This window comes from Phoxinus phoxinus (genome assembly GCF_949152265.1).
Source record: "Phoxinus phoxinus genome assembly, chromosome: 6".
In the NCBI taxonomy this organism is placed as follows: domain Eukaryota; kingdom Metazoa; phylum Chordata; class Actinopteri; order Cypriniformes; family Leuciscidae; genus Phoxinus; species Phoxinus phoxinus.
The window spans coordinates 40,896,761-40,913,083 of NC_136881.1; the positions used below are offsets into that span (position 1 = coordinate 40,896,761).

General features: G+C 37.3%; 2 protein-coding genes across 2 annotated transcripts in view; both read left to right on the top strand.

Moving 5' to 3' along the window:
- LOC306999666 (complement C3-like) overlaps nucleotides 1-6,775 on the top strand; it is a 64,558-nt gene extending 57,783 nt beyond the window's left edge. Inside the window, exons 37-41 of the mRNA XM_079614541.1 lie at nucleotides 519-608; nucleotides 816-902; nucleotides 5,295-5,378; nucleotides 5,526-5,661; nucleotides 6,351-6,775. Of these exons, the coding sequence (XP_079470667.1) occupies nucleotides 519-608; nucleotides 816-902; nucleotides 5,295-5,378; nucleotides 5,526-5,661; nucleotides 6,351-6,492 (539 nt within the window). The 3' untranslated portion in view covers nucleotides 6,493-6,775. The remainder of the gene's footprint in view (nucleotides 1-518; nucleotides 609-815; nucleotides 903-5,294; nucleotides 5,379-5,525; nucleotides 5,662-6,350) is intronic.
- Nucleotides 6,776-13,300: 6,525 nt separating this feature from the next.
- LOC306999659 (complement C3-like) overlaps nucleotides 13,301-16,323 on the top strand; it is a 28,894-nt gene continuing 25,871 nt past the window's right edge. The window contains exons 1-7 of the mRNA XM_079614532.1: nucleotides 13,301-13,480; nucleotides 13,565-13,757; nucleotides 13,863-14,031; nucleotides 14,126-14,199; nucleotides 14,320-14,408; nucleotides 14,580-14,662; nucleotides 14,762-14,849. Coding sequence (XP_079470658.1) covers nucleotides 13,362-13,480; nucleotides 13,565-13,757; nucleotides 13,863-14,031; nucleotides 14,126-14,199; nucleotides 14,320-14,408; nucleotides 14,580-14,662; nucleotides 14,762-14,849 — 815 coding nt within the window. The 5' untranslated portion in view covers nucleotides 13,301-13,361. The remainder of the gene's footprint in view (nucleotides 13,481-13,564; nucleotides 13,758-13,862; nucleotides 14,032-14,125; nucleotides 14,200-14,319; nucleotides 14,409-14,579; nucleotides 14,663-14,761; nucleotides 14,850-16,323) is intronic.

The window sequence follows — 16,323 nt, forward strand, 5'->3', positions numbered from 1 at the left end:
TGTGTCTGTGTGTGTGTGTGTCTGTGTGTGTGTGTCTGTGTGTGTGTCTGTGTGTGTGTCTGTGTGTGTGTCTGTGTGTGTGTCTGTGTGTCTGTCTGTGTGTCTGTCTGTGTGTCTGTCTGTGTGTCTGTCTGTGTGTCTGTCTGTGTGTCTGTGTGTGTGTGTCTGTGTGTGTGTGTCTGTGTGTGTGTGTCTGTGTGTGTGTGTGTCTGTGTGTGTGTGTCTGTCTGTGTGTCTGTCTGTGTCTGTGTGTGTGTGTCTGTGTGTGTGTCTGTGTGTCTGTGTGTGTCTGTGTCTGTGTCTGTGTGTCTGTGTGTGTGTATCTGTCTGTGTGTCTGTCTGTGTGTCTGTGTGTCTGTCTGTGTGTCTGTGTGTCTGTGTGTCTGTGTGTCTGTGTGTCTGTGTGTCTGTGTGTCTGTGTGTCTGTGTGTCTGTCTGTCTGTGTCTGTGTCTGTGTCTGTGTCTGTGTCTGTGTCTGTGTCTGTGTGTGTGTGTGTGTGTGTGTGTGTGTTTTTCAGATGCACGCTGTACAAAGTTCTACCACCCTGAGAGGGCAGATGGTGCTTTATACAGACTGTGTAAGGGAGACATGTGCACGTGTGCAGAAGGTATTATCACACACACATAATAGTATAAAGTGACCATATCCTGTAGTGTTGAAGTGTTTTATTTGGTTCACTGCAATGTAATTTTGAATATTCAATTATGTTTTTTTTTTTCATTCTTGTATACAACTGAGGAAACAAACAATTTTTGTGAATGTGTGTGTTTACAAGTTTATATGCATGCATAAACATGAACTTCTCTGAACACAGAAAACTGCACTTACCAGAAGAAAAACAGGCCAAATGATCAAGTGGATGAACGTATGAGTAAATCCTGCGGATCTGGCATGACTTATGGTAAATGCATTCAGTTCTGTGTTACTTCACTGTCATACTTTCATAAATCAAGATTCATTATTTACACACTCCTTATTTACACACCCCAATGTTGTTCTAAACCTTAATGAACCTGTTGTTTTTCAGTTGAACACAAAATTAAATACATCCTGCTGCTCTTATAGAGAACTGAATGAAGCTTGCGCATCCAAACAAACATAAATAACAAAAATCAGGAGCTCTAACAAAAAATATAAATCAGACAAAATGCACAAAAAAAAGCAAAACACAGATGTGACATGTTCACTTTTCACACACTGAATTTTTTTTTATAATTTAACTTGTGCACATTTTCTATATCTCCTGAAGCCAAATGAAAGTTTTGTGAGATGAACAGACCCCAAATTTTACCTTTAAATCACTGTAAATCTTCCACTGAGCTTTTAACTGAAGAACAGTTGGAGATGAATCATTCAGTCGGCGAGCGGTCTGATCACATCCCAGCCAACACAGCCATGTGGGGCCCACATGGGTTTGACCGGGGCTATCTAAATGGGACCCAGACAGTTTTGTCCTCGGTTTCCATGGTGGCCCCACATGGGTTTGCCCAGATGAAATGAACACTGCTCAGTGTGCACACTACAGGCTGTTAAATGTAACACTGATCAGTGTTGGAGTTAATGAGATAATTCATTGATTAAATAATGATTGAGCATTAGTGATGAACACCTGCTGTTAACAAACAGAATCACTGAAGGAAAGAGAAACACAACTACTTCCAGCCACAGCCTTAGATGAAATCAACTGAAGATAAAATACACTAAATCCCTCAAGATCTGATTAAACAACTCCACAAACAGCATTACCAGCTTCACTTATTACTAACCATGTTGACTTAATTTCTGTCAGACGTCTACAGAAGGTTAAGCTGTTGATGATTTATTGAAAATAATAGTTTGGTTTGATGCCACCATTATGGTGATCAGCGTTTGCTTTAGTTGGGCTCTGACTTATTAGCATTAGTTTTTCCCTGCTCAGTTGTATCTGATTGTTATGTTGAGAACAGCAAGAGAAAAAGCAATCAGATGCTATAAGCTGATTGATGATACAAATATAATCATCATGAAGTTGTTTAACACACTGATTTTGTGCGTGTGTTTTGTTCAGGTGATATGTTATTCATTTTGTTGTGATTCAACAGCAAGAATTCCAGCACATTTTTATCAGAACATCAAATGATTCTCAAAACACCATTTACGCATTTTGGACTTGTGCGGTTTTTACTTCCACACAGATATCAAGAATCAGCATATGAATCTCAACAATGGTGACATGCTTCATGGTACAATGCATTCTGTGTGCATCATACGAAACTTATCCATGGCTCCAAGCATGCATTGCACCATGAAGCATGTCACCATTGTTGAGATTCATATGCTGATTCTTGATGTCTGTGTGGAAGTAAAAATTGCTTAAGTTCAAACTGCGTAAATGGTGTTTTAAGAATCATTTGATGTTCTGATAAAAATATACTGAAATTCTTGCTGTAGAATCACAACAAGAAAACAAAAAAATAACATATCACCCGTAAAAAACTCACGCAGAATATTAGTGAGTTAAACCACTACATACTGTAAAAATGAAAACATAGATTTTATTTATATCTAATTAATAAAAATGAGGCAACAGATTACAAGCAATATTATTAATTAAATTTAACAAATAATTAGAATTGAGTAATAATTAATCAAATTAATTCCTTAAATGTTAACCATTTAAAATTAGTAAAAATTACAAAATATATGTTATTGCCAACATTGAAGACACCTGATGTTAACAAGCAGAATCAATGAAGGAGAAAACCATAATTAAAGTCACCATTATGGAGATGAGTGTGTGTTTTAGTTGGGCTCTTGACCCTTAAAATAATAACTTTAAGTTTTGTTTGACTGCTGTACATGAGTTATAACAGCCAGATGAACGAATAGAAATGTTGATCTAATAAAAAATATATGTGTGTTTTTTTAGGCGCACACAGACATCAAGATTTAGCATATGAGTCTCAGCAATGATGACAACCTCTGATCATAAGCTCATTATTTATTCATGCAGCAATGCATGATGGGAGCCATGAATGAGTTTTGATTGGTGCAACCCAGAATGCACTGCAACATACTTTATAAATGTCACCATTGTTGAGATTCACAGGCTGATTCATGATGTCTGTGTTTTTGTTTTGTTTTTTTTGTACACGAGGAACTTTTTAGAAATTGTTTGGATTACGGTGTACAATGCACGTCCTTCTATAGTTAATAAAGATATTTTAACTCATAAACTGGACTCCATTTGAGTTCAGTGATTCAGGTCAAATGATTGTGAAATAATGATTGTGTTAAAACACAACCAACACCATCAAATCACTGTTTGTTCATCTGGCTGTTATAACTCATGTACAGCAGCCAAACAAAACTTAAAGATAATTATTCAAGGGTGAAGAGCCGAACTAAAACACACACTCATCTCCATAATGGTGACTTTAATTATGGTTTTCTCCTTCAGTGATTCTGCTTGTTAACATCAAGGGGTCTTCAATGTTGGCAATAACATATATTTTGTACATTTTACTCATTTTAAATGGTTAACATTTAAGGAATTAACTTGATTAATTATTACTCAATTCTAATTTGTTAAATTTAATTAACAATATTGCTTGTAAGCTGTTGCCTCATTTTAATTAATTAAGTATAAATAAAATCTATGTTTTATCATCAATTAGCTTATAGCATCTGATTGCATTTTCTCTTGCTGTTCTTAACATAACAATCAGATACAACTGAGCAGAGTAAATCTTAAAGGGTTAGTTCACCCAAAAATGAAAATAATGTCATTAATGACTCACCCTCATGTCGTTCTAAGCCCGTAAGACCTCCGTTCATCTTCGGAACACAGTTTAAGATATTTTAGATTTAGTCCGAGAGCATTCTGTACCTCCATTGAAACTGTATATACAGTCTACTGGCCATGTCCATAAAGGTAATAAAAAGATCATCAAAGTAGTCCACGTGACATCAGTGGGTTAGTTAGAATTTTTTGAAGCATCGAAAATACTTTTTGGTCCAAAAATAACACAAAATAAGACTTTATTCAGCATTGTATTCTCTCCCTTGTCTGTTGTCAATCCTTCACAGTTACGCTGATGGCGTAAGACGCTGATGACGTGTATTTCTGGTGCGCCCGAGCTTCGTTTACAGTCTGAGGGAAACGCACGCTGTAAAAGTGTCTCATCCGCGACATGCACATTTACGCACCATTAAAAAAATGATATCCACGCAAACAATGTAGAATAGCTTGAATATAGCGTGCGTCTCCCTCAGACTGTAAACGAAGCTCGGGCGCACCAGATAACACGTCATCAGCGTCTTACGTCAGCAGCGTCACTGCGGAGTCGTGAACGCAGATTCATAACAGACCCGGGAGAGAATTACAATCCGGAATAAAGTCTTATTTTGTTTTATTTTTGGACCAAAAAGTATTTTCGATGCTTCAAAAAATTCTAACTAACCCACTGATGTCACATGGACTACTTTGATGATCTTTTTATTACCTTTATGGCCAGTAGACTGTATATACAGTTTCAATGGAGGGACAGAAAGCTCTCGGACTAAATCTAAAATATCTTAAACTGTGTTCCGAAGATGAACGGAGGTCTTACGGGCTTAGAACGACATGAGGGTGAGTCATTAATGACGTTATTTTCATTTTTGGGTGAACTAACCCTTTGAGTTAAAAAGTCAAGATCCCAACTAAAGCAAACGCTGTTCACCATAATGGTAACATCAAACCAAACTATTATTTTCAATAAATCAACATCTTAACCTCTGTTAATTCTCAATAAGAACTTATGTAGACGTCTACCAGAAATAAAGTCAACCTGGTTAGTAATAAGTGAAGCTGGTAATGCTGTTTGTGGAGTTGTTTAATCAGATCCTGAGAGATTTAGTGTATTTTATCTTCAGTTGATTTCATCTAAGGCTGTGGCTGGAAGTAGTTCTTGTGTTTCTCTTTCCTTCAGTGATTCTGCTTGGTAACATCAGGTGTTCATCAATAATGCTCAATCATTATTCAATCACTTAATTACCTCATTAACACCAACACTGATCAGTGTTACATTTAACAGCCTGTAGTGTGCACACTGAGCAGTGTTCATTTCATCTGGGCAAACCCATGTAGGGCCACCATGGAAACCGAGGACAAAACTGTCTGGGTCCCAGTTAGATAGCCCAGGTCAAACCCATGTGGGCCCCACATGGCTGTGTTGGCTGGGATGGAGTATTTGAACGTTTGACTTCTGCCACTGAAATCCAATCTAATCAGTTATTATGCCAATAACAATATTACACTTATGTTTGACAGTTTATAAAGTGACAGTGGATAAGATGGATCTGGCACAGGACACTGACATCTATCACTTGAAGGTGGAGCAAGTGCTGAAAGAAGGTACGGTTCAATATTCCCTCCATTCTTCTGATTATGAAATGCATTTGAAATGTGTCTGATTCCTGTTGAATGCTGTTAGTCCTTTCAAATACATATTCAGAGGCTATTGCAGTGAAAGTGTGTCCTGAACACTGTTCTGTCCTGTAGGCACTGATGGGGATGTTGAGGGGAAAGTGAGACCATTTTTGGCTCGTCCCAGTTGCAGAGAGAGTTTAGGATTGGAACAAGGCAAGTCGTATCTCATCATGGGCGAATCCACTGACCTTGCAAAGCTCGGAGGAATGTAAGTGTCCACTGTGTCTGTAAATTACAGGATTTGCCTGAGCTTTATGCATTTAAAGTCTTTACAAGGTTGTTCATGGCTCAATGATGAGACAGTTTTTTTTCTTCAAAATGCATTTTAAATAACCTAGAATAGACTTGAATACATTTGAAAAAATAAGGAAAAACAAATACAAAATTATTTGAATACAAATCATCTGTGATGAACTTGAGTTTATGAGGTTTAAAGTAATACATGTCAGGTGGTGTAACTGTCCAGTGATTTCCCCGCCATTGAACAATTTTTCCGTCATTTATGACTCATCGCTTTCCCGGTGAAAATGAACATTTCTGGTAATGCATGTTTTCACTGTTATACGGCCTATTGCCCATCTTCTGAAAGAGTACAGAATCTCCTGTTCAAAAAACAGTTACGCACATGTAAAACGTGATTAGTTATTCTGAGAAGACTGAGAAAACTGAGAAGACTCCATTAGATATCACGTATTTTGCCCTGTTATTAAAATGTTCTGTTCAGGTGAAACTGAATGTGTATTAAATGTTTGTCAAAAATGTATTAAAAACAACATGAATGCAAATAATTATCCTTTTTTATCACTGTGGACATCCATATTTTTCATTGACCCTTAAACTAGAAATGATGCATGTGCTTCGTAAATTAAGTCTGTAATTGTATTCTGTTGTGTTTAGTCTGCAGTACGTCTTTAGAGAGCACACCTGGGTTGAATACTGGCCCACAAGAGAGGAAGGTCAAACTGGAGAATACAGGGATCAGTACATCGGCATCTCTGCGCTCCAGCATAACCTCCTGACACATGGATGTGCTCCATAACTATACATTTGATGATTACAGGAAATTGAACATCATCGAGGAGAGATTCCCTGACGTGATTGTAAAGTGCTTTTGGCGTACAGTAGTACATATGGAAAAAAAAGGTTATAAAATTAGAAAAATGATCATTTTAGACTTGTGACTAATTAATGTAATAAACAGTGCCTTGCAAGAATATTCTAATTACTTTTCTCATTCTGAATCACAAATCCAACATTATCATTTGTTTTGTGTGATATTTTAAATCTGTATCTCATTTTAATAAAAATACTTTAAAGGAGAATCTCAAGCTATCTGAATATATAATCTGAAACACATTTGTGTGAATAAAGGCTAAACATAATTCAAAAAGGGGGGAAAAAAACAGAAATTTAAACGGGTCCAGATGATCGTTCCTGACATTCACTTTCTGACAGGAGTTTGGACAATAAAAGATATTGAAGATGTATTGGGATAATGCAGTGATGTCTCACATCTGTAAAATACTCATTTCTAGAAAATTCAAGAAGCAAAACCTCAAAAGCCCTGCGCATGTGGAGATGTTCAGGTCTGGAAACTGGTTTAGAAAATGAAAATAACACACATCACACAGAAGGGACATTTTGATCATATAACGTATTGAGTTTTTCTTAGTTCCCTCGGTTGTACAGAGGGAAGGAAAGAGAGATTCAGAAATTGAAGTTGGACAAATGTGCTTCACAATCGTCTATGCAGAAAGCAATTGTTGTCAGGCCAGTTTCTCTCAGTCCACATACAGAAACACATGAAGACCCAGATCTGGACTACAGACATGAGCCATAACTGGCACAATCATAGCCAAATGATAACCCATACCCTTACCAAAAGAACATATATTTCCATATTAAATGGCTTAAATATGTTCAAAAATATTTCATATTTCATCAGCTTTTCATATATTTAAATATATTTACACTGTAAAATGTAATTAGTTGAGTGTACTTAGAAAACTTGAGGAAAACTGATTGCTTTAAATTTCTCAATGTTTTACTCTAAGTTGTAAGTTGCCAACACAAAGACATAAGAGTGTTATAATACATGTGCATTAATTTATGTTTATTAAAATGCAAAAGTTTTGAAACTGCTGATTAACTAAAATAATATTAACTTTTAATTAGACATCCCTGTTATACAGTAACTGCTTTTTAATTAATCTTAACTGCTGTTCCCCTGGACTGAAGCGCAGGCTCTACTCTTCAGCACAACGGTGACCCACAAAACTCAGACAACAGAAACACTTTAAATCCCAACAGATCATTAAACACTAACAGATCTCTGAGGATCTCAGCAGAGGAGGATCAAACAACTCCACAAACAGCATTACCAGCTTCACTTATTACTAACCAGACTGACTTTATTTCTGTCAGACGTACACAGATGCTTTTATTGAAAAGTAATAAAGTTTGTAGCAGCATGATGGAGATCGTCTAGGTTACTTATGTAACCCTATAGGGAATGGAGACGTTACGTCCGATTGGAAGTGACGAATTGGGATCCCGCCTGCACACCCAATAACCTTCGAGTGGTAACAGAACAAGCCAATGGACATTGTGTTTGCAATCGCAGGGAACGAACGGGACACAGCAATGCAGGCGTTGGGTCTGCCTCCGGCGGCAGCGCTTGCTAGTTCACCAGCTGGTCCCTGAAGGGAGTTGTAGGAACTCTGAGCACGTATCCAGGCCGGGGTCCAATGAACAACAGATGTTGAAACCAAAGTATTGTACAATACAAAACAGATTTAAAACAGTTTAAGAAAAAAAAGGACAAATGAAAAATGTACACCATCATTTAAAAGAATACATATAGGTCTTCAAAGAGGATTTAAACATGAAAATGGAAGAAGAAGATCTACTGTGGAGGTGAAGGCTATTCCAAAGCCTCGGACCAGCCGAGAAAGCCGTCACCTTTAGTATTAAACCGTGAACGAGGACCTGAGAGTAATAACTGAACTGCATTTAACAACAGCACTAATCTGCTAAACAAAACATAGTGAATTAAAAATGTTATGTTTTTGACGCTGTCGCGCACATTAGAAGAAAGGGGACCGAGCTGAGGGTCAAATATGATTATATCAGTCTTATCATTGTTTAAAAGACTCAAAGTGAGCTTTCTCCCATGATCCTCAAACGTTCTTTCCACTTAATTATGATTAACAATTCAACATTCTAGGAACGTTGATTACATAAATATGTCCAGTTTCCTGAATGTTAATATAATGTTATTTAAAGGTTAGTGTAATGTTCCTGAAACATTATTTCAATCATTCAAACTCCTGCTGTGAACAAGCACTGAAAGAAAGAGAAATAAGAACACAATACAACTTTATTCAGACACAGCCTTAGATGAACTGAAGATAAAAGAAGACATTAAATCTGTGAAGATCTGATTAAATAACTCCACAAACAGCATTACCAGCCTCACTTATTACTAACCAGACTGACTTTATTTCTGTCACGTCTAAGTTTTATTGAGAATTAGCAGAGGTTTAGATGTGGATGTTTTATTATTTCGTCATGGTGATCAGTGTTTGCTTTAGTTCGTGACCCTTGACGTTTAGACATATTTTCTTTGGCTGCTGTAGCTGTGTTTGTAAGACACATTTGTTTGGCAGGAAAAGCCAAAAGAGAACGCATTCAGGTGATGTTGGTTTGTTATTGATCATCATCACAACATAATCATCATCTAGACCAGTGGTTTTCAAATCCAGTCCTCGCGACCCACTGCTCTGAACATTTTGTATGTCTCCCTTATTTAACACACCTGAATCAGATCATCAGCTCGTTGGAGAGACTCCACGCAGCAAAATCCCCAGAGTTAAATTAACTCTGCTCAGATAACATTTGGTCCCTCTCTGCAGAGAGTTAAAATAACTCTAAATCAGAGTTAAAGTTAATGAGATACTTAAGTGATTAATTAAGTGATGATTGGGGATTAATTATGAACACCTGCTGTCAACACGCAGAATCACTGAAGGAAAGAGAAACTCAAGAACTACAACTGACTTCAGCCACAGCAAGATCTCAGCAGAGGAGGATTAAACAACTCCACAAACAGCATTACCAACCTCACTTATATACTAACCAGACTGACTTTATTTCTGTCAGACGTCTACAGAAGGTCTTAGTGAGAATGAACAGAGGTTTAGATGTTGAGGATTTATTGACATTTTTTGGTTACCATTCTGGAGACCAGTATTTCCTTTAGTTGGGCAGTTTTACTCTTTATTTTTTTGTGTGAGATTGTGGTTTTTGTAACTGGTTTTACCAAAACATGTAAATTGTTACAAAGAATGCAAGGAACAAAGGCAAAAAGTTTTCAACAACAAAAAGTAGATTAATGCATTTATCTCATCACTGTCCAACAGTGGTTATTTGATGTTAATAGATTATATTCACTAACAATACTCCCTTGCCACAGATCGGACAATCTAAATTTAGAGTTTTAAAATGCATAATGGGAATTTTTTTTTTTTAGACACAGACATCAAGAATCAGCATATGAATCTCAACAATGGTGGCATGTTTCATGCCTCAATGCATGCTGGGAGCCACAATAGTATAAAACTGGATGCAAAACCCAGGATGCATTGCGGCATGACACATGTCACCATTGTTGAGATTCATATGCTGATTCTTGACATCTGTGTCTTAAAAGAAAAAAAATCCCTATAAAGTTTTTTAAAAATTCTAAATTCAGATCGTCCAATCTGTAGCGAGTCTATAATCTACCAATATCTAATAACCACTTTTGGACAGTGATGAGAGAAGTGCATTACTCTACTTTTTACAAACTATATAACCTGACCATATTTGTTTCTGGCTTTCTTTGTAACAATTTACATGTTTTGGTAAAACTAGTTACAAAAACCACAAACTCACACAAAAAAATAAAGAGTAAAACGGCCCAACTAAAGGAAACACTGGTCTCCAGAATGGTAACCAAAAAATGTCAATAAATCCTCAACATCTACACCTCTGTTCATTCTCACTAAGACCTTCTTTAGACGTCTGACAGAAATAAATTCAGTCTGGTTAGTAATAAGTGAGGTTGGTAATGCTGTTTGTGGAGTTATTTAATCCTCCTCTGCTGAGATCTTGCTGTGGCTGGAAGTCAGTTGTAGTTCTTGAGTTTCTCTTTCCTTCAGTGATTCTGCTTGTTGACAGCAGGTGTTCATCATTAATGCCCAATCATCACTTAATTAATCACTTAAGTATCTCATTAACTTCAACTCTGATTTAGAGTTATTTTAACTCTCTGTAGAGAGGGACCAAATGTTATCTGAGCAGAGTTAATTTAACTCTGGGGATTTTGCTGCGTGGAGTCTCTCCAACGAGCTGATGATCTGATTCAGGTGTGTCAAATAAGGGAGACATACAAAATGTTCAGAGCAGTGGGTCGCGAGGACTGGATTTGAAAACCACTGATCTAGACTAGACTCAGTATTTAGTCTTTGTAGGGTGTTAACGATTTATATATATTTTTATTATAATAGACCTGTGATTATGCAGAATGAGATCCAGGAATGTAATAATGATTTATAAAGGGTTTTGAGTGCATAATAATACATATTTCTTCTATTACATCCTTTAGACACAAAGAAACATCAAGCATCAGAGTATGAATCTCAAGAATGGTGACGATGCAATGCATGCTGGGTCCATCTCACATTATGACTATAGTATGAGCATTATGACTATAGTATGACTATAGTAAGTGCTGTGAGCTTACACTTTTTCACGAGTATCCTGGGAGCTCATGGTGAGATCACCGAGAGATCAAATTGTTGACTGTGAGGGTTGGTCATTTCACAACTTAATCAGTTCAATAGTTCATATCACAGCTGTTTTAAACAATATGGTGCAATTTATCAACTAAATGCATCGGTTTGGGTGGAAAGATTGGGAACGTTTCCTGTTAATATGAAGGTTTTGAGGTCTCACTTTAGGTTTTGATAAAGACTCTGAAATTATTACAGAATGAGTAATAAATGATTAAGAAATTACATCACAACAGTGTGTATGTGTAGTTAATTCTTATGGAAGCTTATGAGTAGCAATATTCAATTTGATATGTAATATGCAAAATGACAATTCAATATGTAAAATGGCAATGCATTTCTGTAATTACATTTACATTTCCCATACATTTGTGCAACGTTTGGTGCAAAATGAAAATGAAAATGCAATTATATAATTTACATTTGCCATTTCATACACTAGGTTTAATATGTACATTGAATACATATTTTAACGCTTTATAAGTTGCAAAATGAAAATGAAAATGTACAGAAATGATTAGATATGTGTAACATGTTCAAGCAACAACTGTTGCAAAATGATCATTCAAATGTTATTTTTCTCAATTGCATTTACACTCACAGTCAAGACACTTACGATTGCATTTTCATTCAATGTCCCGCAATGTATGTAGCAAAATTCAATGTGCACATTGAAAATGCATTCCGAGCAGATCACGTCTGTCTCCGCCCCCTCCCGCCATGTCAATCACTGCGTGAAGGCGGGGCACGGGCACGGCAACAGGTAAACATAACGTGCTTTTTGAGATGTTGGAAACATGGAGGCGGCAGAGATAATACGGGCGTTAAATACACTAGCAGATGAAGTGGAGCGTGAACAGAGAAACGGTAGTTATTCCGAAGATTGTTACGCGTATGTAGGTGATAGAACAAATACGTTGTTGGAACGTCTGGGAGAATTGTCTGCCTTAATACGCGTAACAATCTTCGGAATAACTACCGTTTCTCTGTTCACGCTCCACTTCATCTGCTAGTGTATTTAACGCCCGTATTATCTCTGCCGCCTCCATGTTTCCAACATCTCAAAAAGCACGTTATGTTTACCTGTTGCCGTGCCCGTGCCCCGCCTTCACGCAGTGATTGACATGGCGGGAGGGGGCGGAGACAGACGTGATCTGCTCGGAATGCATTTTCAATGTGCACATTGAATTTTGCTACATACATTGCGGGACATTGAATGAAAATGCAATCGTAAGTGTCTTGACTGTGAGTGTAAATGCAATTGAGAAAAATAACATTTGAATGATCATTTTGCAACAGTTGTTGCTTGAACATGTTACATATATCTAATCATTTCTGTAATACATTTTCATTTTCATTTTGCAACTTATAAAGCGTTAAAATATGTATTCAATTTACATATTAAACCTAGTGTATGAAATGGCAAATGTAAATTATATAATTGCATTTTCATTTTCATTTTGCACCAAACGTTGCACAAATGTATGGGAAATGTAAATGTAATTACAGAAATGCATTGCCATTTTACATATTGAATTGTCATTTTGCATATTACATATCAAATTGAATATTGCTACTCATAAGCTTCCATAAATTCTCCATACATTTGCCAATTATGTCTTCTCCATACACGTGAATAATGTATCACATTCACATCATTGGTCTTTTTATTCGTAAATGCAAAATACCCCCTTGAGTAACTTTTAGCTTTGACAGTAGGCCTAAGCTAAATGTGCAATGTGTTACTGTGGTTGATCTTTTTAGCCACTTGTAATTCATTTGTAACATTTTAATTGTGGTGGTAATCTTGTAGACTGTCACTATGACATTGTGAAGGTACTGCCCCTTTAATCGTGAAAGTGAACGTGTTTTTCAGTCGTATCACTGTTTACTTCTATCTTCAGCTGTTCTCGGATCAGCCTGAACTCTGATTGGTTCTATTCACTAGCTAGGGTGGGACTTTGCGTTTTGATTGGGTCCTCCGCTGACTGAACTGAAGTGATTAATAACAACAGGACTAAACCATTTGTAGGGAGGGGAGGGAGAGGAGATTTAGAAAACTTGTTTATGTTGCATGTTTTTGTGGGTTTCACACAGAAAGAGACACACACACACAGACATGATGGAGGTGAAGCTGCTGTGTCTGACTGTTGTTCTTCTCTCCTCACCCCTCCTCACACTGTGTGACCCGCTGTGAGTATTAAACACACCGTTTTCTCATAGAGTTACTAATAATCTGTTTTGAAGATTTCAAACGCTGTGATTTGATCTCCTCAGGTTTGTTCTGTCAGCTCCTAATTTGCTGAGAGTGGGTTCCTCAGAGAACGTGTTTGTGGAGGCGCAGGATTACTCTGGGGGAGACCTGAACGTGAAGATCTCAGTGAAGAACTTCCCAAAGAAAGACGAGATACTGGCAAAAACAGTGACACTGACTGCAGACAACAATTACCAGATACTCACAGATATAAAGGTGACAGCTCCATAATTACAGAGTGCAGTGATGTTCAATTTGATTAATAAATTATTAATTTATTATCAGATATAATTTAGGCTTGACTGATTATCTGTTCTTTAGATCCCTGATGATCTGAACTATTTCTCTGATGATCCTCTGGAGAAGCAGTATGTGTATCTACAAGCTCAGTTTCCATCTCACACTCTGGAGAAAGTGGTCATGGTCTCATTCCAGTGTGGATATATATTTGTACAGACAGACAAGCCCATCTACACGCCTGCTAGCACAGGTAAGAATATGTGCTAAATACTTGTAAGGGTCTGCATCTGAGGAAAAAACATCAGAACTCATTTTTTCAGTTTTTGCTTTAATCTCTTTTACAGTCAAATACAGGATTTTCTCTCTGACGCCAAACATGAAACCACTGAGTCAGTCTTCAATCACAATGGAGATCATGGTACACACACACACACACACACACACACACACGGACTCACTCGACATTTCAGCTGTAATGAGCATGTGACTGACGATCTCAGCAAACACAGTGTTAATACTGATGTCTGTGTTCCTGAAGAATCCACAAGGCCTCACAGTTTCATCAGAGATTATATATCTAGTGAAAGGGATGAAGTCTGGAAGCTACGCCATTCCTGATGTTGCCAGGTGTGTGAAACGCTGACAGAACGGAGACCATTCAACCTGAGTGAACTTTATTTAATGATTTATCTACACAGCTAATATCAGAGATGTGATCTGTGTTATACGATTCATTTGATATGTTTTATAATGCTTATTTATAATTTGTTTAAATGTTTTGAAATGTTTTTGCTTCAGTCTTGGGATCTGGAAGGTTGTCACTCGGTACACAAACACTCCTCAGAAGACGTTTACTGCTGACTTTGGGGTCAAAGAATATGGTAAGATGTGTGACAACAAAATGTGTGTTGTGTAAATGCGATTAAAACCTACAAAAATCTATTTATTTATTTGTGTCTTTTCTCTGATTTGGTTTATAGTGCCTCCAACATTTGAAGTGAAATTAAGACCCAGTAAGTTATTCTTCTATGTGGGTGACGAGAGCCTGACAGTCGACATTGAAGCCAAGTAAGACAACATATGTTCTGCTTCACTGTAGGCAAAATTAATCTATAATGTGTGAACACAGTGATTTAAAAATAGATTTCTATGTAAACTACAAAATAATGTGCTATGAGCAACCAAAACTTTTCATGAGATAGTATAACTTTCAAAGTAACAAAGGCATTTACCTCACACCGTGTCCTAACCAGGCGCGATTCCAGATTCCAGCGACAAATACTTTGTCTGTCCACACTAGACGCGACGCGACTGCGAGATGCGTCAAAAAATCTATCAAAACCCAGAGCCAATCATAACAGTGTGTGGGCGGAGTCCGCGGCAAGTGCACAGCACGACGGCACTCGCAATAAAGTGGATAAGTAGCCACATAATTAAATTCACAAATATTACATAATTTAAACATTATTAAAAATACATAGGCCACTAAGTTACTAAAACAATCTTTGTCAAATAATACACTTGTTTCTTCACAGTTTGAATGTTTCCATTTGTTTAATTTCAAGATCTGAGGTGAATTATCCATTGTTGCTTTTACAACTACAAAGCTAGAGCACTAAATGATATTCAAAGTCACATGACACGCTTTTAACATTAAATAAAGCACATAAACAGTACCTGAGATTATCATCGCCACACTTTGTGTTTGTTGTTCCAGCGCGACGTTAAATGTAATTAATACATTTTGCTTAACATTTAAATGGTTTTGTCAGAGCAATTTATTGTATTGTAAAGTTGTTGTTGTCCATTGAGTGGCGCTGTGACATTATAATTTGAGCACCTGGGTTACAAGAAGTGCTGGTTGGTAATGGGGAATCACACAGTTTTTGAGTGTGCTAAAGGGTTGTAAGGAACATGGTAGGGGTGCACCGAAATTTCGGTCGCCGAAAATTTCGGCCGAAAATGGCATTATCGGTTAGGGACGAAATAAAAAAGCCAGCCGAAAATTTCAACCGAAAATGAATGTCAACCGCGCCCCTCCCATCCGCGCGCAAGCGCTTGGGTTTCACTCATGGTCGAGCTGTCACTCGTCACACACCCCACCCCTCCCCTCCCCTCCGTGCTCAAGCAGGTTTCACTCACGGTCGAGCTGTTTGCACGGGTCTCCCGGAAGTTCCGGGAGTCTCCCGCATATTAATAGCTGCTCACTGATGCCCGCGAATTAGTTAAAATCTCCGGAATCTAGAGCGAGCGCGCCCGCGAGACAGAGACTATGCTTCAAACCGTGTAGCGCGTGCACGGCAGAGAGGGAGAGAGAGCAAGAGACCGTGCGCGTGTGCCTCACTTCGCATGTAATATAAAATATATATAATATATAAAATATTTTAGGTTTTGTTATGTAACTGTTAGTGGTAATAAAATTTGTTCTAAAGTAAAAAAAAAAATATTCTATTGGTTTGTGATTTTTCATTTCAGATCCATTAAAAATTAAGCAATATAAATAAATATATATTCAAGTTTTTAAAAGAAAGCCATTTTCGGC